Below are 11,820 nucleotides of genomic sequence, written 5' to 3' on the forward strand. Positions count from 1 at the left end.
CGGCACTAAGACGCAGGTGCAGGATCTACCGGCAGTCTGGCAGTACGGACAATGGCAGACCCAGCACACTGGGTAATGCCAAGTCTATAGGTAGACACCGCGGCAATGAGCCGCAGGCGCCGCGGCGCAATGCGTAAATCAACCCAGTTGTGTATGTACAAAGTCTACCAAAAGCGAGAGCGTGCGCGCCGGCCGGGCACAGCCGAGACCGGCACGACACGCGATGAGAGTATCTGTCGGAGCGAGTGTCTAGTAACAGATGTACTGGTCGGCGTCCGCGTCCGGGGGGACGTCCAGATGACGGAGCTTGCCAGTAGCCACGTCGTAAACGACGCCCGAGACCTTCAGGTCGCGCTCGCGCATGGCGTCGATGACCGGCGTCATGCGCTGGACCGAGTGGACCTGAGCGGCAACGTTGAGCTCGACCAGACGGTCGGTGCGCTGCTTCTCGTCCTTGATGCCCTCGAGCTCGGCACGGTGGCGAACCTTAACGTCCCGCAGGTTCTTGAGCCAGTTGTCGAGCAGGCCCAGGCGCTTGTTGTCCAGGCAGGCCTTGACTCCACCGCAGTCGTAGTGACCACAGACAACAATCTGGCGGACGCGCAGAGTGTGGACGGCGAACAGCACGACCGAGAGCGTGCACATGTCGTCGTGCGGCATCAGGTTGGCGATGTTGCGGTGCACAAAGACCGAGCCCGGCTGCAGGTCGAGGCAGGCCTCCGAGATGCGCGAGTCCGAGCAGCCAATCCACAGAACCTGCGGAGTCTGGCCAACGGCGTTTTCGGCGAGGACCTCAGGCCGGGCAGCCGCCGTGCGGGCGGCCCAGGCCGAGTTCTGCTTCAGCAGGAACGGGACGATCTGGTCGTTCGCCAGTTCCCGCGGAATCTCGCGGATGATTTCAGCGGCGTCAGTCATGACGGGCGCAGCAAGCGTCATTGTGCGCGGGGGTCTTGCTGAGAATCGGGTGAAAACGCGCCTGGCGGCAATGCTCGCGCTCTCAACGAACGTGTAGACGAGCGACGACGGGACCGACGACGGTATTTTGGCGGCGGCGGGCGAGTAACCGAGTTACTCTGTAGGTAGAGACAAGGATGCAGATGCACCGGACGGGTCCGGCCGTATATATACTCTCTCGCGCTCCGATCTAGTGGTTCTGCCGCTGCCAGATCTTTTGCCCCCGTTGCGATGCCCAGCACCCACCAGGTGTGCTTAGGCCTGTTTAGACGCGATGACTCAACAGACTACTCCCACATTGATTGCGGCCTGCGCAATCGACCAGTAGGATCTGCCGGAGTGGCCCGCTTGCTGCAATTGTGTGCGCGGTGGATGCGAATTTTTTTTCTGATTAGGCACCGGTGAAGAAAATTTGGTGGAGGGACCGCGGCCGCTGCCGTGGGCACGGATGAATCAGCGTCTGTTGATGGGACAGTTTTGGTGGAGAAGCCACCGTCCCAACAATGTGCCCACCAAAACTTAAGACATGCCCACCTTGCCCACCTTTTCCGACAAAAAGATGCATATATATGCGTTGGTGCGCCACACTAGGACTAGTTGCGCGTTTGGCCGTTCCGCGTCCACCGCGGGCATAGCGCGTCGGCCATTTTCCGGCACCACAGGCTCGAACCACGGACAGTGGATTCGAACCGTGGACTGATGAGTCGGCGACGACCACGCCACTGCGCCGCCGCAGCAGGCTGTGGCATGGGCTCTGGAACGAAATCAACGCCCCGTGCAGCGAGCCCACGCCTATCCGTCACTGCCCGCCTCTATCGAGGCATGGAGAATGATACGCCCGACATCGACCAGGGGCTGGTCCTGGCCGGTCCTGGCGCTCATTTAGCCCGCCAAAACCGGAACGGTTTGAGAAGGAGCTTCAGCGGTTGTATCGGCTGTCTCAACGCAACGTGCCGCGCATGATGCACTCCTGCGTCGTGCACGGTGTCGCATGCAAGCTACGTGACGTCAGTCCCTTGATCGCGCTTGAAGACGGCAACCGACCGGCCCCGGTCATCCGAGACTTGCGTATTGCGTAGAAGGCGGAGCAGCCACTAGGACCACTCGTAAGCCGCACAATGGCAATCAAGCGGGATCTGGACATGCGTGTTTCAGCGCTGGGCCAAGATTGTTTCGCAACTCCCACATGCTGTCGCACACAGCGAAGTATGAGGGCGGTACGCCGCAGGCTGTGCGGCTCGCGTAAGCCTAAATACCGATTTACCTCCCGTTGCTGTTCCACATCACGCACGTCCACCGTAGTGAGCGTTTCAGACGAAAGGAAGCTGGAGCTTTGGTCCTTCCTAGAAGCGCCCAGGCCGCTTACTGCATGACTTCCAAGCCAAATTGAGGGCTAACTGGAGAGTCCGAGGTCATACTGTTGGTGAGCCGCACATCGTGCGGCTCGAAGCGCATCTACGTTCCCGCAACGGTAGCAGCAACAGGCAGGACGGTCGGACTGAAGGATACACCCGTGTCTACTCGGGTAGCAGTAGTAGACGACAGGCTTTCGGGAACGTTCGGGAACCGTGCTCGAGCAGTCAACCAGCCCGCGGCGCCGCGACTTGGCCACACCAACCGGTGCTAGAAGCACCGGTCCACTCGACACGCATTCCCGTGAATCGTCCCGTCTCCTTATCTAGCGATCGCTCCCTCCTGCTGAAGTTGCTGCCTTCCGAAAGCGAATTGTTGGCCGCCGATTGGACGGTCCGAGTCGCAACACGCAGCTCCGTCTGCTCGGGCGTAACCGCAGCACATTGAAGAAAGAATGCGGATTTCTAAATACAGCCTATTTCTTGTTGAGGGCCATGTCGCGGGCGACCAGTCTCTTCTGGAAGGTGTCCGGGTTGCGAAGGTCGGTCATGCCGCCGTTTCTCCACGTCTGAAGCAGAGAGTTGCTGGTGCCGGCAACGGCGACGAACTGCGGTCAGCTTCGGCGGGCGAGCGCACTTACAGTCAGGATGACGCCGTACGGCAGGAGGGCCTCAAAGGGAATCATTGTTGTGCGGATGGAGACAGCCGGGGGAAAACTTTTTGAAGATATGCGGGCACGGTGATTGGCCTGTCAATGCCGGGTAAATGCGCCGCACGACGCGCAGAACGCCTACCACGACGACCGCGGAGCGCCTGCGGACAGAAACAGCAGCACAAAGCAGCGGTAGCTACGCACACGCCCCCGGTGCGCCGGACGGGTGTCGAGACTCAGTGCGGAGGTCCAGGGCCATCAGCGCGCCCGGATCACGCGAGGACGGACGCACACACGCGTCAAGCATTCGCCAGGCCGACGCGACAGACGCGGGTTGCGTATCGCAGCCGTGATAACGACAGGAATGGCGGCTGCTGTAGGCGCTGCCGCCCGTGCAGGACGTCTGACGGGCCGCCGCGCACGTGCAGACGACTCGGACGAGGAGGTTATGGTCGACGCTCTCGAGGAACTCGCCGACGACGAGTTCGTGCCCGATTCGCCGTCTAACGACGAGCCCCGGCGCCAGCAGTCTCGGGAACGTCGGCAGCGCCGAAACCGCCCACTACGCTGGCAGCTTGTGCGCGTCGACCGCGAACGGCAGCGGATGATGCTAAGGATCAACATGCGGGCGCTGGCCGGGCGCGTAGACGTCGACACAAACAACCTGGGCGTGTCGGGCATCGTGACGAGCGACCACACTTACGTGCACGTCGGCGTCGTCGGCGACGGCGGTCCGCAGCCATATGGCGGGCTGTTGAGTGCGACAGAGGCCGACACGTCCAAGACGCTGCCGGCGACGTACGACCGCATGCTGTTTGGCAAGGCCCTTCTGCTGGGCCAGAGCCGGCGGGTGAGCAAAGACGAGTCGTCCGACGAGAGCGACAGCGGGCGGCTGGAACCGGCGTCGCGGATTCGTGCCGTGCGCTTTGGCGGCGTCGAGATGGCCACATGGTACACTGCGCCGTACCCGGAGGAATACAGCCGGCAGCGGGTCCTGCACATCTGCGAGTTCTGTCTCAAGTTCATGAACTCGGCCTTCGTGGCCTGGCGCCACCAGCTCAAGTGCCCGTACCGGCACCCGCCCGGTGACGAGATCTACCGCAAGGGCGCGCTGTCGGTGTTTGAGGTCGACGGCCGCAAGAATCCGGTATGTCTGCTGCCCGGACACGCTGACCGCAGATGTACTGCCAGAACCTCTGTCTGCTGGCCAAGCTATTTCTGGGCTCCAAGACCCTGCACTACGACGTCGAGCCGTTCCTGTTTTACATCCTGACCGAGGTCGACGCCGCTGGCTGCCACTTTGTGGGCTATTTCTCCAAAGAGAAGCGCAATGCGTCTCGGTACAACGTGTCGTGCATTCTGACCTTGCCCGTGCACCAGCGCAAGGGCTACGGACATTTTCTGATCGACTTTTCGTATCTGCTGACGCGGGCAGAGAACAAGACAGGCACGCCCGAGAAGCCGCTGTCGGACCTGGGCCTGCTGTCGTATCGCAACTACTGGAAGCTGGTGCTGTGTGCGCAGCTACAGGATCCGCCGTCGAACCCGCTGACGATCGACGCGCTGTCGGCAGCGACCGGCCTGACGTCGGATGACGTAGTCTACGGACTGGAGGCCATGGATGCGCTCGTCCGAGACCAGCGTACGCGGCGTTACGCAATCAAGGTCGACCGCGCGGCCATCGCGGCCGAGCTCGACCGCTGGGACCGCCGCGGCTACGTGCGGCTCGACCCGTCGTGTCTGGTGTGGACGCCGCTGGTACTGGGGCGCTCCGGCGGGATCAACTCGCTGTCGGCATAAGCCCGCGTTTGCGCGGTCGGAGACGGTGTCACGGCACCGGCCGTGCGGCCTCACACGCAGGCGTCCGCGATATGGACGATCCATGTCCACGCGTTGGCCGTTGCGTGGCCGCCACGGCGACCGCCCCTGGGCGTGCGTCGCCGTTGCGTGCCCACTGAGAGCTAAATGCGTTTGACAGGGGTCGCGGTCGGAAGCGTATCCGAAAGGCGCTTGCGGTCTCCTTCCCCAGCCACGCCCCTGTCAAGCCGCGGTGGCTTATCCGGAGGCAGCGCTTGCCAGCCACCCTCAGCCAGCCAGGTTGTAAAGGGGGGGATTAAGCCCCCTGTGGTCAACATGCCCAAAGGCGCCGGCCGCCAGGGCGCCCATAGAATTATGCACAATCTGTTCGGACCTGTTCGCACACGCGTCGCCGGTTGCCCACCACAACGCGCCTCGCTTGACGTACGTGCTGCACCGCACAGCCACTGCAGCTATCTAAGCGACCACTGCAGTAGCCTCCATGATACTGCGGTCGAATTTTCGCCCGCATAGCCGCCGGCGCACCGTCCGCCGAGCTATTGGTCGGCGTCTGCAAATAGGCCGCGTTGGGCTGCGGCGGCTGTTGCCCTGCCGATACGCCGCCTGTGGCTGGAGCTCAGCCAAGGCGGCGGGCGCCGCCACAGAGACTGCTCTTCGCGAGGTCTTGGCGGACAGAAGTCGGCAAGCCAATGGCGCGGCAGCGCGGCGCAAGCGGGCAGAGCTCGGCCGCGCGAGGCCGGCTGAAAGACAGCCAGTGGTGGTGGCCGCGGCGACGCGGCGGCGGCAGGGGCGGCGGCTGGCGTGGTGCCGTGGACGGCTGGCGCACAGAGCGTAGTGGACGGCAGCACCGCAGCTGGAGATCCACTGCGCGAGCGCGTCAGGCCACCAACACTGGGCGGCCACCGCTGGTGCCCGGTTGACTGCCGACTGCCGAATGCCTGCGCCCGCAATGGCGGCCAGCTCAGCCGCGGCGGGTCCTGCTAGTGGCCACGGCGGCCGCAGCGGCCACTGCGTCCGCGACGCGCCGTAGACGTCAACCGGCAGGGATGCGGCCAGTGGACTGCAGGCGAACTACAGTGGACGGTGCTTGATAGCCACAAATCAGCATGAACAACTGCACCCGCAGCCACTACGCCGATAGCGACGCTGCAGGCCATGACTGCAGTCGGCAATGCCGTCGCACGGCGCTTGACTGTCTTTGGCCGCACGGCCACGGGGGTTTGTCGGAGGTCCAAGTCTGGCGACGAGCAGAAACCAGCCGTACCCTTTCAGGTCTGCCAAGCCGAGTCATCCTCGGCGAGCGTCCGAGGACGCCCTAGACCGCCAGAGGTCTCACGATCACTGTAGTCTACTGGCGGTGCCGGCGCGATGGCCTATTGAGCCAGCACGACGCCGGCCCGACGCTCCGCCGACACAGGACCGCGGCGCCGCGGCCGCACACCTCGCCCTGGCCTGCCGCGCGGGCTCTCTTGGCGCCGTCCGCAGGGCGTCAGCCAGTCAGAGCCGTGTGCTAGACACGGGGCGTGGTGGGCGACGACTCACGCCATTGTGACGTCGTGCGGGCAGTGGTCCGGTGTAGACCCCACAGCAGCGGCGGCCGTACGACCGACAGACGTACGTGAGGCCCTTGGTCGCCACAGGCCGCGTCAGATCGGCCAGGAATACCAAACTTGCTCAACGGCGGCCCCGCCGGCCGAGCAAGGGGCCTAGTGGACGCAGGAACGTGGCGTTGCCAAGAGCGGAAGGGCCTCTGCCAGAGGGCAGAGCTACAGACGCGGAGGTGGCATTGCTGGAATCCAGCGTGCAGCGGCCGCTGGGCAGAGGGCCCGGGCACAGCAGACGGCTTGCAGCGACGACGGCGCGGCGCGCAGAGGGCCAGGCGGTGCGCAGGTCCGAACAGAGCCTGCAGAGCGGCGACTCGGGCGGGAGTCCGTAGACCCGGCGCCGGTCAAGATGAATCGCCGAGGACCGATGCGGGGCGCCGGCACGGCCGGCTCCGACGGCTCGCGGCCAGCCACCGGGCTGTGCGAGGTAGCGCCTTGGCCACGCGTGCGACACCAGCCACAGCCACCAAACTAGCGCCGAACTGCTAGCTGCTAGTTGCCGCGGAGTCCGCAGAAGCGTGCAGAGGCTGCAGTGGATGAGACGCAGAGGCCCGCAGCGGCGGACGGCGCCCACAACGCGCGAGACTGCAGCCGGCGCGACGGAGCACGACGCGTCGAGCTGGCGGCGGCGGCCGCCGCCACCGGCAGCCGCCCTGCCAGCACGGCGTAGCTGCGGGGCCGCAGGCGCCACTGCCGAAACTGCCGGGCCGCGGCGTTAAGCCAGGGCGGCCGCGGAACCGGGTGCTGGCAGCCGAGAAGGCGTGGCGGCGGGGCATAGTGGACAGCCGGTGGCGTCGGAGCGGCTGTTGAGTGGCCCGCGAGCGGGGCCGCTGGGCCACCGGCCACTGGGGAGGGGCCTCTAGAGTCTAGGGGGGCACGGGCACCACCGGCGGCAGTGGTGTGGGCCACTGGCAGCCCCTGCGCGCCGGCGCCACCGCGGGCCTGGGGCCTCGGCAGTGGACGCGCCGGACGCAGTGGCGGCCTCGCTGGCAGACGCGCTGGCGGCCGCGCACGCAGACGCGCTGGCAGACGCTCTGGCCGACGCAGTGGCGGCCGCGCTCGCGCCTGCGGCCGCGAGCGCGGCCGCGCGCGCGCCAGCGCGCGCCGGCGCGCATGCTGTGGCCGCCGCCACCGACGGCCTGCGGCAGCGGCCACGAGATCGGGCCCGATCGGGCCGCTACGGGCGCGGCCGCCGCAGAGGGTGTGCGCTGTGGCGGCGCAGCCACCGGCAACCTCCGCCGCGACGGCCGCGCGCGGCGGCCGCGGCGCCGACAGCACGGAGCCGACGTGGCCGGCCGCAATAGGCGGTGGCGCGGCGCAGGGTCCGGCAGTCTAGGCCGTCGGGCAGCCGGATCGTGGCAGAGCCGAGCCGCGGCCGCACGGCCGCCGGCACCGGCGTGCAGATAGCAGGAAGGGGCGCCACAGGAGACGCACGGCGCACGGGCGCGCAGAGCCGCACGGGGTGCGGCGGCTACTTGTAGGGCCTGCATATCTATTTATAGACGCGTCGATCGCTGCGCCACAGCTAGGGCCGGCGTTAGGACGCGGACGTAGCGCGGACGTAGCCTGGGCCACGGCGGCAGCGGCCGCGCGGCGAGCGGTGTGCATCCGGCCCGCTGCGGCGGCGCGATCGCAATGTTGCGACCCGGCCGCTGCGGTAGCCCGGAAGCAGACGGCACGCGGCGCCACGCGTGGCGCGCACGGCCACGTGTGGCGCTGGGGCGGTGCGCCGCCGCGCCACGTCGTACGTAACACAGCGCTAGCCGCACGCGGTGTGGACCGCGCCGCGGTGTCCGCGGCGGGCGTGGCGCGGCACTAGCGCGGCTCGGGGCGGCTGGCTGGCGGCTGGCGGCGCGGCCGCAGTGCGCTAGCGCCGGGGCGGGTATGCGGCTCGGCAGCGCGGCCTATGGGACCGCCGCGGCGGCAGGCGCAAGCAAGCGGGCGGCGCGTGGCGCAGGTGGCTGGTGCCACAGGCACCGCCCGCGTGCACCGCCGCCGTGGCTGCGGCGGCGGCCGGCCACGACCGGCCAAAGTTTTCAGGCGCACTGCTCGTCCGCAGCTTCCTTCTTTCTGTTTTCTTCCCGGTCTCTGTCCGCGTGGTCTCCTCTGTCCGCGCTCCCTGGCCTGTCCGCATCTCCCGTGCAGCAGTCGCGGTCGAATTGGAAGGTGGGTGTGTTCCCGCGGCCGCCGGTGCGCGGCCGCGGACGAGCGCGCGCAGGCCGCTGACCGCAGGTCCGTTCAGATCGACGCGCCGGCACATGTGCGGCTTCTCGCGCGCACACTCGGCCGCTTAGACCCCGGCTCCAGGCCCCTGCCCGCCATGGCTTCTACCGGCGACAAGCTCCAGATCCTGTCGGTCGGCAGCAACGCCGTCTCGGCGTTCGTCGCCTGGCGGCTGACGGCGTCAACGTCGACCGACGTCTCGTTGGTGTGGAAGTCGCAATTCGACATCGTCAACAACTATGGCCTACACATGAAGTGCGTATGGCGCCCGGGGCACGCTGACGCAGATCTGCCGCTCTCGGCTCGGACCGCTACCGGCCGTTTGCAGTGGCCAAGACCGTGGAGGAGGTCGCCGCGCCCGCGCGCGGCTTCGACTACGTCGTGCTCTGCGTCAAGGCCCTCCCCGACGTCTACGACCTGGCCGCGGTGATCGCGCCGGTCGTGACGCCGGGCCACACATGCATCGTGGTCAACACGACCGCGGGCCTCGGCATCGAGGCCTACCTCGAAACCGCGTACGCGGACAACGTCGTGCTCTCGCTCGTGGCCGGCGCAGCCGTCTCGCAGACCGGCCCGGCCGAGTTCGAGCACACGGGCCCAGCCGAGTTCTGGCTGGGCGCGGCGAACCGCCGCGCGGCCGCGCCTGAGTCGCTTCTGGCCGACATGGTCGAGTCGTTTTCGCTGACGCTCGGCGCCGGCGGCGTGACCTGTCACGCCTCGCCCAACATCCGCCAGCAGCAGTGGGAGCACTCGGTCGCGCCGATCGCGTTCGGCGCGCTGTCGGTGCTGCTGGACGAACCCCAGCCGGGCGCGCTGCTGGCGCAGCCGCGCGTGGCCAGCATTCTGACGGCGCTCATCGACGAGCTGCTGCGCATCGCCGCCGTGCAGTCGTGCACGTTTCCGGCCGATTTCGCCAAGAAGACGATGGACGCGGTCGTGGCCCAGGGCAAGCAGACGGTCATGTACCAGGACTACCTGGCGCGCCGGCCGATGGAGCTCGAGGTCATGCTGCACAACCCGCTCAAGATCGCCGAGACGTTTGCGGTCGCCACGCCCCGGCTCGAGCTCGTGTACCTCATGCTCGTCCAGGTCAACAAAATCAACCAGACGCGGCCGGCGTCGACGGCGCCCTCGCGCGCGAACTCGGTCCTGTCCAAGTCGCGGTCGGCCGTGATGGCGGCGCCGCAGCGCCGCGCGCCGGGCCCGCCGCCGCCGCAGCCGCAGCGCGCGCAGTCCATGAACGGGCTCGGCCCGGGCCAGGGCTACCCAACGCTGTCGCGCCAGAACTCGCTCGAGGGCCTCGAGGAGTTCTCGGAGGTGGTGGCGTTCGCGGACGGCGACATGACGATCGACTACACGGCACAGCCGCCGATGGCGCCGCCCGCGGCGACGGGCTACGCGCAGTCGCCCGGCGGCTACATGCCCTCGCCCGGCGGCTACGTGCAGTCGCCGGGCGGCTACGTGCCTTCGCCCGGTGGCTACATGCCTTCGCCCGGTGGCCACGCGCCGCCGCGCCCCGGCTACGGCCGCGCGCCGTCCGGCCGCGGCCCGCCCGCTCGCCCGCCGCTGCCGGCCGGCGCGGACGCGGACGCGGACGCAGACGACTACTTCGTCCCCGCGTCTGCCGGGCCCGTGCCCGAGAACTTCGACATGCTCAGCATGACCACGCGCCGCAACCGGCGCACGGGCTCGTTTGCCCGCAAGGCCGGCGAGCCCGACCCCACGCCCGGCGCGTTCTCGCTCGGCCGGTTCCGCCGCAACAGCCGCAAGTCGTCCGGCACGGCGTCGCCCGAGGCCCTCGGCTTCTACGAGTCGTTCATCGACAGCCCGATCATGGCCTACACCTCGGACCGCTACGGCGACGTCGACACCAAGGTCCTCACCAACCACTCGCGCACCAGCTCGATGACGTCCACGGCGTCCCGCGGCGGCTTCCCCGGCGGCCCGCCCGCCCGCCGCTTCCGCAGCGGGCCGTCCCCGCCCGGCTCCGTCCCTCCCGACGGCTACGCGTACCCGCCCTCGCGCCCGTCGCCCTCGTCCCGCTCGCCCTCGTTCTCGCACTACCAGCCGCCCCGCAACATGGTGCGCTCCATGATGGGCGGCGCCGGGCCCAGCCCCATGGAGGCCCTCACCCAGGCCGCCGCGTCCATGAAGGTCGCGGATATGGTTCCGGACGAGAACCTGATGGCCAAGGACCCGCACCGCGGCTCCGGCCCCGGCTCGGGCTCGGCCAGCAACGAGAACGGCAGCGCCAACTCCAGCTCGACCAGCAGCCTCGACCAGAAGTAAACCTGCATCGCCGCGGCTGGCGCTGTCTCGCCCCGGCCGAGGTCTTTTTGTTCGTTCGTCGTTAATCCTCAATTCTATTTTTATTAGCCGGCCAGGACGACCTCCCTCGGCGCCCTATATCCTTATCCGCCCGCGGCGCCTGCCTCTTGGACACTCCCTGGCCCCCGGCCGCTGCCCGACCGGGTCTTGTATTGCTAGGCATCTCGTGTGCTGTATGTATATAGGCCGCGTGCTCAGGCGCTCTTCGGCTACTTGTTTATGTTGGTTCCACGGTTTTGCATTCGTCACTTGTCTACGCGCTCTGGTCTCTACAGGCCTGCGTCAAAAGTCCGCGGGATCTCGCGCCTGGTTTGAACATCTTTTGCTTTTTTGAATATAATTTTTAATCCCCACGCGTTGGCTTGCAAACGTTTGCAACGCGCCCGTTGGGGCCCGGCCCGACGCCGCACGCCGTGCGGCGCTGGCTGAGGGGGCGGCTGCGCACCGCCACTGTGCCGGCGGCTGACGGCGCCGCGCTGCTGGGACCGCGTCAGCCGCTTCCAGTGCGGCTCGGTAAACCACCGGCTGCGAGTGCGTCGCTGCGGCGCGCTGGAGCGAGCGGGTGGCGTGCGCGTCCGATAGAAGGCAGCCGCCGGCGACGGTGTTGCTGCCGCAGGCTCAGCCGAACGGGCCCCGGCGCCTGTGAGGGCAGTGCCGTGCGGGCAAGAGCAGTGCTGTCGTGAGCCGCACATTATGCGGCTCACGTTACACCAGTCACTCTGGGCCCCGACGCGGCACCGAGCGTATGCGGCAGCTGCATGCGCCTCGCGCGACGCGTGTCTGGTGCAACGCCGCCACAGGGCGCGGCTTGCGCCGGCATGCACGCACAAGCCGGCGGCGATTCGCCGAGGCCGCGCGTATGCAATAGGATATGAGCCGCAGTATGTG

General features: G+C 67.6%; 4 protein-coding genes across 4 annotated transcripts; 2 read left to right on the top strand and 2 right to left on the bottom strand.

The window, feature by feature from the left end:
• Positions 1 to 249: 249 nt before the first annotated feature.
• On the bottom strand, positions 250 to 915 carry V1510DRAFT_367954 (carbonic anhydrase; the record flags this gene model as incomplete). Its single annotated transcript, XM_066931332.1, has 1 exon — positions 250 to 915. One exon carries the CDS (start codon positions 913 to 915, stop codon positions 250 to 252), a length of 666 nt encoding a protein of 221 aa, XP_066787818.1.
• A 1,424-nt stretch (positions 916 to 2,339) lies between these two features.
• On the bottom strand, positions 2,340 to 3,177 carry V1510DRAFT_192571 (uncharacterized protein). Its single transcript, XM_066930450.1, has 2 exons — positions 2,948 to 3,177; positions 2,340 to 2,914 (listed from the first exon to the last, which is right to left on the bottom strand). The coding sequence occupies exons 1-2, from the start codon at positions 2,990 to 2,992 to the stop codon at positions 2,783 to 2,785; spliced, it is 177 nt and encodes a 58-aa protein (XP_066787819.1). The 5' UTR covers positions 2,993 to 3,177; the 3' UTR covers positions 2,340 to 2,782.
• A 404-nt stretch (positions 3,178 to 3,581) lies between these two features.
• Positions 3,582 to 4,759, top strand: V1510DRAFT_367767 (acyl-CoA N-acyltransferase; the record flags this gene model as incomplete). The annotated part of the gene is made up of 2 exons (XM_066931318.1): positions 3,582 to 4,106; positions 4,139 to 4,759. The coding sequence occupies 2 exons, from the start codon at positions 3,582 to 3,584 to the stop codon at positions 4,757 to 4,759; spliced, it is 1,146 nt and encodes a 381-aa protein (XP_066787820.1).
• Positions 4,760 to 8,443: 3,684 nt separating this feature from the next.
• Positions 8,444 to 11,285, top strand: V1510DRAFT_445829 (ketopantoate reductase PanE/ApbA-domain-containing protein). Its single transcript, XM_066935714.1, has 3 exons — positions 8,444 to 8,547; positions 8,614 to 8,859; positions 8,892 to 11,285. The coding sequence occupies exons 2-3, from the start codon at positions 8,702 to 8,704 to the stop codon at positions 10,891 to 10,893; spliced, it is 2,160 nt and encodes a 719-aa protein (XP_066787821.1). The 5' UTR covers positions 8,444 to 8,547; positions 8,614 to 8,701; the 3' UTR covers positions 10,894 to 11,285.
• The last annotated feature ends 535 nt before the right edge of the window (positions 11,286 to 11,820 follow it).

This window comes from Dipodascopsis tothii, assembly GCF_038497935.1.
Source record: "Dipodascopsis tothii strain CBS 759.85 unplaced genomic scaffold V1510scaffold_24, whole genome shotgun sequence".
Taxonomy (NCBI): domain Eukaryota; kingdom Fungi; phylum Ascomycota; class Lipomycetes; order Lipomycetales; family Lipomycetaceae; genus Neoaidaea; species Neoaidaea tothii.